The sequence below is a fragment of the Palaemon carinicauda genome, chromosome 4, assembly GCF_036898095.1.
Source record: "Palaemon carinicauda isolate YSFRI2023 chromosome 4, ASM3689809v2, whole genome shotgun sequence".
NCBI classification, from domain to species: domain Eukaryota; kingdom Metazoa; phylum Arthropoda; class Malacostraca; order Decapoda; family Palaemonidae; genus Palaemon; species Palaemon carinicauda.
The window spans coordinates 89890109-89909091 of record NC_090728.1 but is presented as its reverse complement, the minus strand read 5'-3'; the positions used below and the strand labels follow the sequence as shown (position 1 = coordinate 89909091).

At 36.2% G+C, this 18983-nt stretch overlaps 1 protein-coding gene across 22 annotated transcripts in view; it reads right to left on the bottom strand.

The window, feature by feature from the left end:
• chb (chromosome bows) overlaps window positions 1-18983 on the bottom strand; it is a 356425-nt gene that overhangs the window by 143350 nt on the left and 194092 nt on the right. For 18 of the 22 annotated variants that reach the window (XM_068372444.1, XM_068372447.1, XM_068372449.1 and 15 more), the window contains exon 2: window positions 17764-18867. The exons of the other annotated variants lie outside the window; for them this stretch is intronic. In XM_068372444.1, coding sequence (XP_068228545.1) covers window positions 17764-18544 — 781 coding nt within the window. In that variant the 5' untranslated portion in view covers window positions 18545-18867. The remainder of the gene's footprint in view (window positions 1-17763; window positions 18868-18983) is intronic. 22 annotated transcript variants of the gene reach the window in all.

The window sequence follows — 18983 nt, the reverse complement described above, 5'->3', positions numbered from 1 at the left end:
CTCTTGTGTACACACTACTACCTCTATAGAGGGTCGGTGGAAAAAGTGGTAAATGATGTTAATCATTGAGATTCTAAATTGCGTTGGGAAGAGAAGGTGGGAAGTAACCTTTGCGTGACTTTCGGTAGCTCTCAGTCACGTGGGCTTCCTACCCCTCCCTTCCTTCTTTCTTTTTGTCATCCACACGGATTGCAATTCGACTCCCCCTCTCAACATTCCCACAACATTGCGCGCAATTACAATTAAAATCTTATAAAATAAATATATTTCCAATTATTCTGGCCCATTTTCACATGTTTATGTAGAGAGAAACAAGTACATGGACTGATGAATGGTATGTGCGTTTAAAATTAATTTTATAAAACCTAACTATGCATAATAACCTTGCACGCAAATCACATTTTCTCTCTAAACAAAAACAAATAAAAAAAAATACTTAGCAAAAAAAATTGCAATATACCTCATAACGACGTTACAAAATGCTTCCGATAATTACCAACTGCATTTCAGTTGCGCTAACAATATAATTCCCAGTTCCACGCGAGATCCGCATTCCCTAATCATGCATTTTGACCAAGCAAACCAAATTAGGACAATTTTCACACAATGTCGACAGCCTCACCATTAATAACAGCAATACAGCAGCAATAACATCAATTATAATGAAACGCTACAGACCTTCAACATAATTCAACCGGAAGAGGGCTTTGACAAACATGAATAATAATGTTCCACAGGGCGCATCCCAACGTTTATCCAGAGGAATGCCAAATTAGGGCTTCAGGTTCCAGCACTGAAATACACATTCCAGTGTCGAAATCCCACCAGAATTTGTCGACTGTTACCACTGGTCATTGAAAAGGTTACAATGTGACCCGGATGAAGTATAAACTCACAGTAGTGTATGCAACCCGTCAAATATGACGGTTAAATATTTAGATAGATATGCACACATACACCGATTCAACCCTTCTTGGCCCCCTTTCATTTTTCTAACTACAACCTGCTTTATATATATATATATATATATATATATATATATATATATATATATATATATATATATATATATATATATATATATATATATATACACATATACACACAAGAGATAAAGAGAGCTAGTTCTGGTTTGGTAGCTCCAGTATCTGGTAAGATAAATAATGGTATGGGAATAGCAAACTTATCCCCTCTACTAGGGAAACAATCGTACTGTAAAACCAGGCGGCGAATGTGTGTAAAGAAAAATTTCCATGATAATAAGTGCTCCTCTATTGTACAGTACGATTCACCGTTAGGTCAAGATTCTGGATTATAATTTCCACGTTTCCTTCGTGTTGACGGTTGTTGCACAAAGAAAGCCTTCCATTAACAAACCTTCTGATGACAAATTCTGCATCCGCACCTAACAATATTTTTTCCTCACTCAACAGAAAAGACTGAGCTATAGATTCACAAATGTATCTTAAAGTTCATTATCTAATTAAAAAGCGAATACTATTCAAGTATTATTCACTGAAACCAGGATACAAGTAGTCCTTTTGGGAACGATAAGAAATGGAAAAGGTAAAGTAATAGATAACCAACGCGTTAATAACTAATGAATATGATTCAGAGATCAACTAATGATATTGACTCAGAGATCACAAAATGTTCCTTAGCTAATATTAGAAGATAACAGTACCTTCGTCAGGTTCTATAACTTGCACTGTATGGAAAACATTACTTTAACAAAACGATACAGGTTCCACGTCAAGCACCACTAAGCTAATCACTGAGCAGGGCCGTATTTACACCTTAATTACTTCGTTTCACATAGTGCCACCATCAGCAAAATATATGTCTCTTCATTAAATCCGGGTCAGCAAAAGAAAAAATAAGTGAGTTGCCGTCTGCATTTGTTTGTCTAAGTAGCGAGTGTTATTACTGGTAATAACCCCAACCCGAATAAAAACTGACATTAATCATCCTCATTATAAAAACAAAAACAAAAAAAACCTTAATATAACACTGAAACAAATGAAATCACAGACCATAATCATAAATAATGCCTCACAAGTGGCATAAGCAAAACACTCAATGAGTTAGAGGACGAGGAAGGGTTATTTCATTAAAAATGATGACTACGATCTCAACTGTCTTGCACACTGCTTGAATGTATACACTACCCAGGAGGTTCATCCTGTTTTCTCATAAAGAACTATGCAGCCCTAGGAAGGGGTCATGCCCTTTAATGATGGCTTAGTTTTTCCCTCTCAAAACAAAGGTGCGTTTTAAATGTCACAGCATACACAGCATTAATAGTAATCTTCTCGTAATATGAGTTCCAAGTTTCTCTGAACATAAACCCAAGGGTAAATAATAAAATGTTTTTGTACAAAAGAAAAAAAAAGGAGAAATTTGAAAATTCTAATAAAAGGGATCAATCAGAATAAAATTTCATAAACGTTCTCTCCTAGCTTTGCTGTAAATGTACAAATAATCTCAAGTAACTTTTCGTGACTTTTTATGATTAATTTCAGCACCATTCTTCACAAGAGATCTAAAGCAAATTCTCAATATTCTAATGGCTTTTCCTAGTAACCTCCCTCTTTTTTTCAGGAAGTGCAAAATGCCCCACAACCCATCCCCAACAATCCTATTAAGGAGACATCCCTTAAAGGGACACACGCAGAGACTCCTCCCACCTCTATTATACATGAATGATAAAAAAATACCGAATATAAGACCCTCCTACCTTTAGGTCTTGGGAGTTCCATCCCCTGCCCTTCCAACCCCACAATTAAGGCGTAATCCAAGCCTTACTCTGGGAAAAGGTGTTACGCCTTGCCCTCAGTACCATCACGGCCAAGCTCCTCCCATCCATTTTGCATTATAGACGAGATAGAAAAAAATGACCGCGTCCAAAAAGGGAGCAACCAAACCCTACCATTTATTTCTATGATATGGGTGATTATGCAAGGATAAATGCTATGCCCCGAAGGATCTATTTCACAAGGAGAAACCAATCAGAAGATTAAACAATATATCATTTACGGTGAAGGTTATGGGGCAGCAACTACACTTCTTGCCAACGAGAAAAGTTTAGAAAAAATGTAAATGTACAATTAAGCCCCAACTAATCAAATTTCATCCACGATGATACACTCTGAACACCAATATCGTCCAAAGCCTTCTGAAATAAAAAGCATCGTACGGAATGGCAACTTACCGTGTAATATTAGGATACGACATCATTTACTTAAAAGCTTCAGCATATAAGCATTACCTTCAAGGACACTTATTACCATTACCGAGAAACTAAGATTCCATCTGACCTAAGGCTTTCTTGGAATACTCTTTTTAGCTGAATAACGTCAAGTAAATTGTCTACTCACTCTCAATCAAAACTACGGGTTTCTTTACATACCTGAAAAAAAAAAGAGAGCAGTGTTTAGAAAAAAAATAGCTACGTAAGGGCCAAAAGAAATTAAAATAAAATCATTTTTCACAGAAAGAGCTAAGAAATTTAGGATCATAATAAATTCTATACTTTTAAATATACTATATTAAAAAAGTAAAAATCTATACACGAGGCATTATCACATAATGGCACTTAACGTTAAGTAAACTCTAATAAATTGAATGAAAAAGCTCGGTTTATGATTTTCTAATAAATCACATTTACTCTTTTCTCTTTTAAATATGGCTTCGAACTTGTTCATTTCACAAAATTTACCATAGGTCCTTAAAAATCAAATGGTGACATTCTGAGACCAATAAAAAATCCGTTGAATGAGAACAAATTGAACTATACTAGTTACTCTTGATCTTTAAATTCCGGATTTATTCTCAAACTGAGCACAGGGACACCTCCAACTTCCAGGTAGACTAATTCGACATGCACATAAAAACGCAGTACAGCTTTTGCTTTAGAGGGACACTTACCATCTATTGGCCCGATATACTTTGTGGTTAAATTGTGCACCCTTGACCCCCCCAAAAATTGCTTTACTGAAAGCCCTACAAAGATGATCATGCCAAGAGGCCGTGCGTAATGATGTTCTCCGAGGCATTCATTACTTTCCTTTACAATCCCTAAAAATGGAAGTACTGTCTGCATCCACAAGATTTTGTTTTTCTTCAAAATAATTTGTTTCAATTTCCCAACACCGGTGTAACATTTATATATTTACATACTTTTCTGATATTGACAAGGACGATATCATTATCTAAAAGTCCACCGACTAAAAAAATTCTAATTCTCAAGGCTATATGAAATAATGAAAGTTATCATATTATTATTTCAATATCCCCAGTATCATAAGATCAGTGGTCATTGATGCCAAGGACAAAGTTTAATAACAATCCTGGAATATGATAAACTATTTTGCGCCCAAAACTTTTCTCGTGCGGACGAATAAGTTTTTGTTTGAAATTTATCATCTTTTAAAAAGATTGATTATTGTATTTTAACAAGATGATAACTTAAACAGTGGTATAAAAAGATAAACAAATGTGTTGGAAAAAATAGATTGGTTAAAAAATTTCAATATGTCTGGCTATTTTTGTGTTAACTTAAGTCAGAGCGATAAGAAATGATAAAAACTAAGGATCTCTTATTAGGTTGCAAAAATCTACGAGAATTTAAGTGCGTTAAATCCTTTGCTGGATAAGTCCGACATGTGTGAAATCGCATACCATCAGAGGTTTCCCTATAATAATATACAATCATATTTGTGAGCGACAAATTTCAAGCCTTTCTACTATATGCATTCTTTCCTACCATTATTGGTATCTTTATTCCTGTCATTATTCGTTCTCTTCTTTACAGCCTTTATTAACATATTTATTCCTGCCATTATTCGTTCTCTTCTTTCCTGCCATTATTCGTTCTCTTCTTTCCTGCCATTATTGGTATATTTGTTCCTGCCATTATTCGTTCTCTTCTTTCCTGCCTTTAACTGTTCGCTTCTTTCGTGTCAATATTCGTATATTTATTCCTGCTATTATTAGTTTTCTTCTTTCCTGCCATTATTCGTTCTCTTCTTTCCTACCATTATTCGCTATCTTCATTCCTGCCATTATTCATTCTCTTCTCTACCGCCATTATTGGTATCTTTATTCCTGCCATTATTCGCTCTCTTCTTTCCTGCCACGTACTCGTCAATTGTAATTTCTGCAATCTAATTAAGAAAAAACTAGCACTTCCATATTATTCTACTGTATACTTAACTATCCCCAAATAGCGGTTTTACTTATCGCAGAATTCTACGAATCTTCTTCAAAATGGCGGGCTTTTTCAGCAAATACAAGTTTTGTGGCCCAAAGGAACATCATCAGTGATACCCTATTGTATAATGTGTACATAGGAGGCTATATAAACATATCGAATAACTCACGCCGGATAAAAAAATTCTTCCATAGAAGATAGGAGAATAAACATACATCGGATTACCTAATAATCACCAAATGACGAAAGACCACATCTATACCCTTCTCAAATTGAATATCAATTCCGGCACACCCCTTCGAGGTTTCTATCAAAGGCCATAATCATAGGCAATGTCAACAATAGTAATAACCCAATCTCGAGAAACACCCAAGAATTTCATATCTGTTCTATTTCTGATATTTACTTCTGCCTAAGGCAGCACAGGTTAAGGAAATAGGCACGCAACATTCCTCAAATCTGGGGCCACAGCTCCTCTTCGCCTAGAATTCAATATCATCTCAAGGACATAGTTTCCCGCTTTCAGCTGTGAAACGCTACGCAATATTCATGAGAATTCCCATTAGCTGTATTCCTTTTTTGACATTTTGCATTTCTGAGTACGCTATGTTATTCATCTCATAATAAACCCAGTATGAAACTAAATAATAATTTGTATTGCTTTCCCAATGTGAAACAATAAAAGAAGAACGTGAGATTGACAGTAGCCGATACTTTATTTGTAAGTGCACAGTAGTTACATATTGGTCAACAAGGTCTAGCCACACCATAAAGAGCCATAAAAAAGTAATCTGATGCGTGCAATCCAACCACTGAGAAGGGAAAAGTCATTTTGAAATTCAATTAAAGTTTCGAGCAAAGACAGGATGAACGACAAGAGAGCGGCCCCTTTCCCACCCCCACTCATCTCTTTCCATCACGAAAGTGAAAGTATGGTCACATCTTGCTAAATACTAGAGCTCTGAAAACCCGGCTTAAATTCTGTAACTATCACTCCCCGAAAAGCAGGTTTTTTTTTATATAACGCTCGGAAAAAGACGTTGGAAACGTATCACAGAAAAAATACACAAGTCCCAAGGTCCCAACAAGAAAATGCCCTTCTGAAAATATTCGGATATTTTGAGTCTTAACAGGCAGGCAACCTTGGAGCGCTCTGAAAGCCAGCTTCTGAAATTTTGTTTAACGGATGGGAAATTATTCACATATCTGAAAGGAGAGCACATAAATAACAATAATTTTCTTTGAATGATCAGATTACTGGGGAAAAAAAATTTCAGACTTCCGTGAAACTTGAATTATAGGGAATATCTTAAAAACGTACCACATGTCAGGACTGCTGGGGGGAAATATATTCAAACCTTTTGAAAGTCCAGTTCTAGGAAAAAGTGTGTTGCAATCTCGGAAAGAATGATCCCTCGATACAAAACATTTTCAAACGTTCAGATATCCCATAGCACACAGGAACATTCAACTCTCGATCATAGGAAATATCAGTAACATTTGAAAGGCCGTCCTAATAATCAAACGGAGCTTTTCACGACTAATTCACGCTTGACTTACATGAAAATGCAACTTTTTAAATCTAAGTTCATGGTAAGCGACGTTATCAAGAGACCTGAGCTTTTACAGTAGAATAGAACTAGTGGAACATGTTTAGACCTTAATTCAGAAATAAAAATGTCTACTCCCTAGTAAAAAGTGCTGTATCTCTTTAAATACCATTTTTACAAATAAAATACGCAGTAACTGACTGAGAATCCAATTCACAAGCGAAAAATACTGGTGACTGAATTTACTGAAAGCTCTCTTCCAAATGCAGAAATACTCCACACTATAAAGCCGGGTTCAGAGTCTAGCAACAAAGACCTTTAGCGAGTCTAACTTCAAAAGAGAAGTTCTAGAAGTTATTATAAAGAAATGTCAACAGGTTAAATATGCTAGGAAATTTTGGAAGTCCAAGATTCCCGTAAAGAAAAGTGGACCGATTTGACAAAACAGTTTACAGATAAAGAGATTCTGAACTTTATTAATGCCTAGTTTACAATGCAAGAATTACCGACAACTTTCGAAAGCCCAGTGTAAAAGAAAAAACACTAAATCCTTCTATAGGTTTGGTTTTATCATCATCATCTCCTCCTAAGCCTATTGACGTTAAGGGCCTCGGTTAGATTTCGCCAGTCATCTATATCTATAGGTTTGGTTTAAAGGTGGAGAAATTTTGAAAATTAGAAATATGGATTTATAAAAAAAAAAAAAAAAAAAAAAGGCAAATGTTTTAAACATGGTTCACAAAGGAAAAGGATTTCACATCTCGGAAAAAAAAAAATCCCTCCAAATAAGAGAACTGTTAGTTTTTGAAAATCCGCTCAACATCAAATACATATCTTTTTTTACGCGCTTCATTAGGGCAAGAAACCGTGGTTTGTACCTTCTGTGCAAAGTCGCTCTATTAGCAGTAGTAACAGTAGCAGTCAAACAATTTTCAAAATCAAGTTCTCAGTGCTAAGTATCATTTTATCATATTCAACTTAATAAAAAATAAACTGGTATATCCAGTTAGCCAAAGCAAAACTTTGCAAAGCTCAGTTCAAATATGGGAAAGAAAATTGTAAAGAAAAGATGGTTCAGTAGACAACCTAGAGCAATCAAGCTATGAAAGTGCGCTTCAATAGATGCGAAAGGGAAAATTTGCTGTATATACCACAGCCTACAGATTAAGAAAAAAAAAGGTAAATAAAAAACTTGTTCACATCTGCAATATATGATACAATTTTTTTTATCCAACTTTATTCAAAGGCAAAACCCAAATGGTGCCCCTCTCTTTTTCCTATATGCACACAAAGCACAGAAACATTTCCCCATAGTGATTTCATGCCGCTCAAATGGACTGTATAAATTCCAATAAGAACCGACTGAATTGGAAAATAACACTGCAAACAGCTAGCTCCCACACACCTCCAAGGTGAGATATGTAACGCAATCTCTCTGCAACATGCTATACCCGTATATTTTCTCATTGGAGCTACTGGTAAAAGTTGCGGAAGTGAGGAGAGGAAATGAAAAGATACGTCTCAGAAATTGCCGTTGCCCTCTTATTAGACACAGTAAAGCCGGATAGGACTAGAGTAATAAATGACGTCACCCATCCTCTAGCGATTTCTACGCTGCCATGACTAACTTAAATTGCCCAGACCCGACATCAAGAAGAAATATGAAAGACGCGATAGGTTCGGTTTATTCTTATGGTCCTAGATATTGACAATTCCTTTAACGAATTCTTTATATTGAGTAGGGTCATATCTTATGATAAAAAAAAAAAAAAAAAAAAAAAAAAAAAAAAAAAAAAAAAAAAAAAAAAAAACGGAAGATTATGCTCTGAAACCAAACAGTGAACAGTTAGGATCTCCAACGTTATAACAATCCCAAAAACCTCAATTTTATAATTACATCATCTGAAATAGTAACAATAATCTTCACAGTCGCTTCCTGCAAGCAATATCGTAAATCTAAACGTGTGACACACTATTTCCTTTACGGTCTTATGACATAAGCATTATCGCATTATAAAAATATGCAAACGACGTTTATTTAAGAGGTAATAATGAAGCCTCTACTGCAGAGAGAGAGAGAGAGAGAGAGAGAGAGAGAGAGAGAGAGAGAGAGAGAGAGGAGAGAGAGAGAGAGAGAGAGAGAGCGCTAATGTTTGTTCACGTTTACAAATGTGACTTCGATGTATACTCAGACATTCAAGAAGAAATAAGTAACAGCATTCAACTATGAAAATATGCTCTCAGCAGAGGAAAATTCCACAATCCGATCTACCACCATGGACAACAAACAAGAACTTTCCGACACCCTATACTGTCTTTCATCTACCCCCAAAAAATGTTCAAAAGAAGTTGACGCATTTCCACCCACTCGTGTTTCAAGACAATAACTATGCATTTATAAACGTGCCAGCATTTGCAATAAAAGAAAATACCAGTACAACTCATATATTTTACTTAATCAAAACTTACTTTCCCGAACAAAATTACTGGACAATATTATTCTTTATTTCGTGGGATTACGAAATTAAGTGATAAAACTAACATACAGACGGATAAAAATTCAAATAAGAATCATCAAAAGTTAACAACTGATACAACCACTATTCCATTGATATGACATACCTACCAACCTTGCTTCTCACTGAAACGTCAATCGAGTCCAAACATCAATGTGAAGCAGCATGTTAAATGGAAGACAGCTGGCTCAAAGGCAAGGGCCACCAAATACCAATGCACATCAACCGAAGATATCAAACTAACTTGAAAATTTATTAGAAACTTAGAATAACAAAAGAAAAAAAAGGAGCATACAAGTGCACTATGACCCCAAAGGCCCTAAAAGTACTAACCAACGATCTCTACAGCAACCATATAAATGATATACCTTCAGAATAAACCAAAGCTACAAATTTTCCCCATCTCGAGGAGAAAATTGGCATGCTAAACCAAATAAGTGTCCATTCCTAGCATCATCACCTAGCAACAAGCAACCAGAAGAATGAACGTATACGCCACAGACCTCCATGCGGCACTACTGCTGCTACGTAGGCCAGCCCAGGAAGCTTCAAGGGAAACCATCGATTTTGGAGAGAGAGAGAGAGAGAGAGAGAGAGAGAGAGAGAGAGAGAGAGAGGAGAGAGAGAGAGAGAGAGAGAGAGAGAGAGAGAGAGTTGGAGGGTTACGGAACTGAAGAATGAGCGGGGTCTGTCTAAGGTAGAGGGGGATAGGAAAAGAGACTGAAAAGTACCGAAAGGCATGATTTTGAGCATGCTTTAAAATGGGAATATCACTTAATACGCTGCATCACGTAATAAATTTGGTTGTGTAATTCTGTTTCAAATAAAAATCTTTGCGTGCTATTGCGAGAACTACAAATCAAATCATACTACCTTTTTTTTCCAGAAGACTAAAATTCCTGCCAGAATTTTGCTCAGACTGCATCTATGACTTTTAAATTTTTCTATAACGTTATACCTAGATTATTTTCACGTTTTCGATAAATATATATATATATATATATATATATATATATATATATATATATATATATGCGTGCGTGCGTGTGTGTGTGTGTGTGTTTGTTTTGCATAACCCATTATTCACTAAAAATTATGAAACTTCACAGATAATCTTTCGACTAGTATAACAAAAATCCCGTTTACACAATTGTGTGTGAAAAGGGGGTTCTGACAAAGAACCAGAAGATATCTGTCGGAAAAACAATTCCTCAATCCAATCCGATTGCCTAAAACTATTAGATTTAGTTCTTTCTTTTATTTGGGGGAAAGGGAAAATATATCCCCCCCAAAAAAAAATCGCATAAAAGAACTACGTACATTACACATCATGCTGATGAATGATGACCTCATACCTGCCTATCTTATGAACTGTCAAAGTTCAAGAGTTCTCGTGTAAATGCAACGATGATGCCTCCCATGACTTAATAATGAGTTTGAAAGGGGAGAAAAAACTTACTTTAGTTTGAAGATGCATTTTGCAAGAAAAACAATATAGGCTAAAAACCTCTGAGAGAGAGAGAGAGAGAGAGAGAGAGAGAGAGAGAGAGAGAGAGAGAGAGAGAGAGAGAGAGAGAGAGAGAGAGAGAGAGATTTTTCCATGAACAAAGCTAGTAAATGGGTGCATTAGTAGAGTATGCATGGCAAGCATCCTCGAGAAATGAAGAATTCTCAAAAGGTCCCGGGTGCATACTTTGCTTCAATACACCCCCAGGCGTTGAAAAAAGGACCCAGCCTACGAGCTCGAAAGGTTACTCATTCAAGAATAAGAAAGAAAGCAAAGAAAAAAGTCCGTTGAGCTGAACCTCGTCAACATACTGACATTCTTCTGTATAACTGTTCGATTGTTTCAAGATATTCGCAAATTAATAACAAAAGTATATCTTACGAAAAATTCCCTGTGGGCGTTTTACATTTTTCCTCAATAAGTTTTTACTTGCCAGCTAAGAATACAGGATAACCGTTTTTCGAAGGATACCGTTTCCCTTGTCTGCGTTAACGGTCTGGGAAAAAATAAAATTCTGAGGCAGGATCGGGTTACAAAGACTATTTTTGGTCAATGGCCTCTGATGAAAAGAAACGGCTGAAACAAAGAGCAAACGTATCACGCACTCAATGAACCTAAATGCCAAGTGCACGATAGTGAAAGCCCTATTTCTTACATAGTTCCTTTGCACGGTGATTACATATATTTATTCCTTATGGCACTATATGGACACAAAAATTACAATGAAATAAAAACACTAATACATCAGTTGGTAAATAAAAACTAAACTGATCTTTACTTCACAAAATCAACTTAGTAAGACTTTATAAACACATCGATACGTGTTTACCGGATAAAATCTATCACTAATAAAGGTGGACAGCATATATTATTCTAAAAAATTACAATAGACCTCCCCGAAAATCCAATGATCTACTCATCACCTTCCACAATATGAAGGTAACTATCAGGGGGTAATCTCAGCACCCAAATATAAAACGACGTCATCTGAAGATGCAGCGGGAACGAATGCACGGGGTAGCTAGCCAGGTGTGCGTGATGAAGTGGCAGAAAAGAACTCAACCTAAACTCAAAGCAACTGCAGCAAACCCCTGGAAAACGAAGGTTTCACAACGCTCTTCCAAAAGGAACACCACAACCATTCCTACTTTAACAGACTCCCTTTAAAAAGTAATATATAAGCATGGAAGGTTTAAATATTGGTGTGATAGGAATGAAATGAAAATCGTAACGCTGAGATCGACAAATTAATCACTTACTTCCCGGAGAAAATACAAGAGTAATATCTACACGACGATGCAAAACTAACTAACAACGATAAAATATGACAACGATAAATCTAAAAAAAGAAACATTACGAATCAACTATGACGATAACTGTTTCATTAACATCCAAGGCAAGTCCTTCTCGAGTACTCATATTCCTTGCTACATCAAAAATAACCCCAGCACAAGTCACCACACATAGAAAGGAGGTTATTCTCTGCATTAACGATAAAGACTGGGACTGACTTCGGGAAAGTTTTAACCATAAGGAAATGATTCACACTGCTGGGTAATTAGTCAATTTAAATCGGAAATACCATGAAAATACCGATTGCATTTCTCCGCAACGACAACAGCTGCAGTCAAACCGATAGGTTACTTAATTAAACTAAGATTAACCTAAGATGAGCAAAGCTAGCAAAACAACCCATATAAGAATTCCTACAAATACAAATGTTTAAGAAATGCTTAAGAACTACTCGATAAGGTAAGGAAACTATTTATTGATATAAAATGCTTAAAAATGCACAAGCTACTAAGCTAAGCAAAATTGAAATTACTTATTCATTAATATTCCGAAACCACTTCACCTAGAAATTTTGATTTTACAGTCGCCAATCAATATGAGCACGGAAATTACTAGACTCAGGTTGTTTTGAAAGAGCTACTGGTCTCTCCCCATCGTTAAGTTGTTTTTCAAAGTCTCGAGGCTTATGCACTCTTAACATCTTTTGTCACATCACGACAACAGTGCATGATGCCGCACAAGCAAGAAGCAAAGACATAATTGAAATCAACATCTACACACGCACCTAACTTCTATATTTACAAGCTTCGTCTATACAAGGAAAGATTAAAGACCATTAAATATGAAGGTTTGGTCAATCCAAATTGGATATTCTTCAAAATGTTTAAGATAAATATACAAATAACAAGGATACATGGTTAAATCTTGAAACGAAAAGCGGATAATGGCCTTTCTAATATTCCATCCAACATAGCCTCAACAAATTGTTGCAAATAAACAGGGATTTCTGTTTCCAATTACAGCCAGAAGGATCCCTTTGTCAGAACATCATCAAAACATTAAAAAATTTACAATTCAATGACCGGCAGCATCCACGAAGGCGTTTATATCTATCCGAACAATGTTTCAACTAACCATAACGAGAGCATTTGCAAACAATGCAGGAATGGAAGGAACTTTCTCAGTAAATGAAGCAACCTGATTGCCAAAAGGCGTTTTTATTTCATTTATCAAATTTCAGATCACTACAAAAGAAACATGAAATAATAATACCAATAAAAATATTTTTCAGAATTCCTCAAACAGTCTAATTGAAAAACAAAACAAGTTTAGTAACTATTTTATATTCTAATCTTTAAAGAACGATTACATTTTCTCAACTTTCACGCTAATCTAATGATTAAAAATTATTCAAATTTCACAATTCTGGCACAGGTATATTAGAAAATGTAAAGGCAATAGATTATTGAATTTTAATGGGGCACATGCACTTCAAAGTTGTACATCAGTAATACCCAAGGCGCTTTGGCATTTTCGTTGTCCAATCATCACGGTTTATATATATATATATATATATATATATATATATATATATATATATATATATATATATATATATATATATATATATATATATATATATATAAATACACACACACCCATATATATATATATATATATATATATATATATATATATATATATATATATATATATATATATATATATAAAACTGTCACAAAAATTTTCCCCGTTCATCATTCAATTTTCCTTAGGGTTAACATCGCTTCTCAAGATAGCGCCGCTGCCCCAGCAGCAACACCAGTCAAGAAAACCAAAGTTTTTGTTCAGATGCTACGGGAGAAAAAGTCCAAGAAGAAATAATGCCAGGCCAATCGGGAACGAGGACGAATCATCCAGGAAGAAAAACCTGGAGGAGGGAGAGATGGAGCAGAATCTCACCCAAGTTTAGGGACCAGGAAAACACGGCCAGACAGACAAATACAAGAGAATGATAGAGGGGAAGTAAGGGAAGAACAGACGCAAGAGAAGGGAAGAGGAAGGGAGGGGAAAGACTGAATGATGCGTGCTGCGGGAAAAACGATGCGTCGCTGCAACATTAAAGCCGCTGGAACCATCCAAAAGTATAATCACACAAGAATAAGGAAATATCAGTTGATCAAAACCGACCAAAATCATTGAGGAAAAAAATTCTGGTGTCATTCCCCGTCCAGTACTAGAAATACTAATGCCGCTTTGTATGATATGGAGGCTTCGGAATTGTAAGTCCAAAAACTATAAAAAAAAATTTTCATAGGTTTCACTTTACAAATATTGACAAAATATAGTAGTTTCTTTCCAAGAAAAAAGTATATGCTGAGAATACTAGTGGATAAAAAATCAAATAAAAATACGTGGGAGCATTGGTACTTTTTTCTAATAACAAAATATTCACTTCCTTAATATACTGTAGGATGGAGACTTCTGCCTTCACACAAACCACCGAAGGAAAAGGTTAAAACAAGTCTTGAAATGACTTTGCTATGGGAAAAAACACAAAATAAGCATATCAAACAAATCTCTGATCTTTCCGAAGGTTTCCCAAAAATCTGAACTATCACTAGCTGTGCCTCATACACACAAGCTTTACTACGATGAAATTCCACCTTTTCAAAACACGTTAAAGGTCTTGGATTGAATAACTTCGAACAAATTTGCCAGGGAATGAGAAGCCGGTAAGCTCAAGCCGAAGTGCATATATAAATGAAGTTACCATCCCATTACAATAGCTACCAAGATTCCCGATTTAATCTAACTTTCAAAAGTTAAACTCGCTAAACTTTGACTACCCACTCACTGTTTTTAAAAGGAACGTTTCTTGAAACACTTACTTTTGTAAACAAAATTTTCATATGCAAAACAAAATCTCATTAACAAACCTAGTGCAGCCAGACATGGTCCTCCAACTTGTAATTAACATAAGTAAACAGAGTATAAGCCTCGCAGTTGCTTGCTTCGTGCATTCATGAAACTAATACAATTGCCCCACAAAATCGTACAAAAACTTGCCAGGAAATAATGCACCCATTTCAACTCCTACGTACCAATCTTCAGAACTTCTTTATCATGACACTTGCAAGGAAATTGTCCCACTGACAACCACTAAGCGATTTGCATTTATAATGAAGCAGAGCTCAACAGATGTCGATTCGTGAGACAACTTTCTACAGTGCACCTCGCATTTGCTCAAGATTCTCATCCACAGCAGCAAAAGACCCAGGCAACTAAGACCTGGCGTCCCGGACATCACTTCATTCTGCTACGCAACCAGAATTCTAATAACCGAAACCACATCCAGTATGCTACTCGTGACTGGACCTCAAAACTAGGGGAACGGGACGCCGAAATGTCAATGTCTAAATAGACACGAGACAGTTGTATTCATGTAGGAAGATGAAATTGCCATCTGCATGATACATACATTGTAATGCTGGTCTGTGAATTATCCTACGAATTAGAATGTAGAAAAAAAAGACATTGACGTTTTTTAAGCTATAGATTGGAAAAATAAAACCTTAAGGGATTTTTAACGCTAGTGTTAGTCGTCTTACTTTATATTAGGAAATATGAGATTAGGATTCCTTGAACTTCAACTAAGTAAAAGTAAACAAATTGTTCGGTGAGCTGTTACGATAGCTTATTCGGAAATATCAGCTTATCATCATCTCTGAAAAGGACACACCAAAAGTGAACTATGATAAAAAAAAAGCTCTCAACTATGAATAAACACTATTAATTAATAATCTGATTGGTAAAAGATGAAGTTCTTCTATTATATGTTACTATAATCGACCGAAAACATCTAATTCCCATATACCCCGTATTCCATATGAAACATCATAACAGTACTACAGTAGTTGCAGCAGCAACAATAATTATTTATAAGTATAAATTTCCTCGGTTTTCATTCTTGATAAAATGCAAATACCTTAAACTCTGTCAAATTTTCGCATTATTAAAAAAATTGAATCGCTGCAATCAACGAACACACATGATGCTTGAAAAACAAAAGGCAAATAACAGAAAAGTGGCAATAAATTACAATCAAGCTACATCTACTGAATGATCTACTTTGAATTCCGACGATGCAATATAAACAGTTCGGCACTTGATTGCAGAAAAAGAAAGAACGCGTCCACACCTAAATTTAGTAGAATTAAATCGATTACTGGTGAAACCCCCTCTTCATTTAAAGTAATGTCAAAAGATCCAAATACGACCATAATGCTTCCACTTTAGACAGCAATAAGTGAAAACTGTGTTCTACATATAAAAGCATAATATCAAACCACTCTCCAACGAAGGAGAGAGCCAATAACATGACAGTATTCTCAAATGCAATTGTTCGACGGAAAAACTAAGTGTGTCAAGATCACCCAGTCATTCAATCTTTATTTCACTGGCACTGATGAAGAGTTACCTAGTGCCAATAAACCTGAAGAGTGTCACGCTCTGACCCGAGTGCCACAACCTCTGGCGTAACTGGTAATAGATTGCAATTACTTAATTAGGTCACCATTTCACAACAACGCTCCAAGATGTTTACTATTGCGCAAGCAAGGCCACGTTACAATTGTCACTGAAACAAACGTTGGCATAAATAAAAAAATTTAAGTTATGCAATCATCAGCAGAAAAGTCACTAGAACAAATACTTTTACGGTTAGTTCCATTTTATGTATCTCCTATAACCTAATGCCATCTCCGTAAATCTGTTTCTCCTGGCTATAAGGTGGTGAAAACCCCACTGATTTCCCCGACCAATCTCAGAGAGAGAGAGAGAGAGAGAGAGAGAGAGAGAGAGAGAGAGAGAGAGAGAGAGAGAGAGAGAGAGAGAGAGAGTCTTTTCTCCGCCATCTAGTACTTCTTCGGTTTAAAGTGGCAATACGGAAAGGCAACCTGACCTTGAAACAGTCGAAAATCCCAATAACTAGATTTTGTTTCAAACCATTTGTATTCCAAACCAGAGAAATTTGAGAGTTGGATATTATTTCCCGGTATTATAATCGAACTACCACGAAAAAAAGTTATGCTTTTAAATCTTCGGCATTTAGCAATGTATACGAGAAAAGGGAACCAAAATATCGATCTATTTTTACCTTACATGAAAATATAAGATTCTTTACTATTCACTTTTAACACGGCTTTGCAACTATTGAATTACATGTGAAATTTAACAATATAAAAAGTTAAAAATAGAGTATGAATGCAAGTACATATACCATATACTAAAATTCACATAGGGTACACAGAACTGCGTCTTAACAGTTTAAAATGGTGTACCTAAATAACTTAATCCAAAACTTCATTACAAAAGTCTCTCTATACAAAATTTCTATACAAATCAACTAAAATACATACTAGAGATAATCTTCTAGACAACCCAAGTGATTACTCCCAAGAAATTCTTATTGTGTGTAATGTACATTGAAGCGTATCTCCATAAAATTCTACCAATAGCAGGTACAGCGACTTGTTTTATTCGAAAAATATCTACTTTTAATGAATTCCTGACTTTGTAATAAAAATATTAAAATCATAATCATATGTTTAAATATCAACAATAATAAAAGTAACATTAACAATACCAATTACTTGTTTTAATAAAAAGCTTAAACCCCTTACCTGGTTTTTTATAAGGGGACTGGTAGGGCGAAGAGTGGTAGCTCGTAGTGCCATTATTGTGATAATGACTGTGGTGAGTATGACGCCGAGACCTGGTGGAGGCTTCGGTGTTTTTGATAAGGTTATCAAAGATCATGATCCACTCGTCTTCCTGCGACCAGAGGGAATCCAGGTGGTCGATATAAGAATCGAGCTCCTCCTTGGTCTTGATAGGGGTGACGATCGTGGTCGATGAGGTAGTCGAAGTGGTAGAGGCGGACGTGTTATTGCTGCAGCTCGTCAGGTGGGAATTCGTGGTGTCGTTTGAGCTAATGGATATGTTAGAGAGGATGGAAGTCGTCGAGGTATTCGAAAGGGATCGATCTATCCTGGACAGTGGACGGTTTTGGGTGCCCATAGCGGCTACGCTTATCTCCGGAGAGCGCTGATAAGGCTTTAGTTCATCCATCTCTATTCTCGGGCTGGCCGGATTAGAGGTGGTCGGAGTGGAATTGTGAGACGAGGGGCTGCTGGATCGTGGGGCCGGACTGGCACTGATGACGAGACAGGGATTGGGAGGTCTGGGTATGGGGCTTCCAGACTGCCCCTCCACAACACCATTGCCGGATGAACTGTGCCCACTGTCCAGGGATCCCAGACTCTCAACGGAACACTGCGAGGACAGGGGGATGTCCCCCAACACCCCCAAGGAACCCCCTAACTCCATGGAACTGGAAGGACTCACAGGAGGCGGAGGGGATCCCTCTAATAACCCTGGATCAGTGGGACTTACTGATGGCATCACAACAAAAGCAAAGATAATCACACAAGGATTGACCTCCTCACAAGAACTCTTTTGACAGGTTAGTCAGTATGTTCAATTATTGCTAAAAATCCTAAGTCTTGCTATTTCCAACGATCAAAATAATAACTTAGGAGTGCAACTGCCATAGCAATGAACTTACTTATGACAACAAACGCACACCATTTTACTTTGGTAAACGCACAACACTTGTTTTATGTTTCAAGTCAAGAAGTATTATCACCGGGTTACAACAAAATTTTCAATCACATACAGGTTAAGTCTTTTTCGTATATAACAACACTAACAGGATAGCGATCCTTCTGCAAAGAATAAATTTCTTATTTAAACTACTCGGCGTGAATCAAGATTTTAAATTTTGTTGAATTTTTGCTAAAAATAAACCAAGAACAAATACAAAAAATGTCGACCAGATACT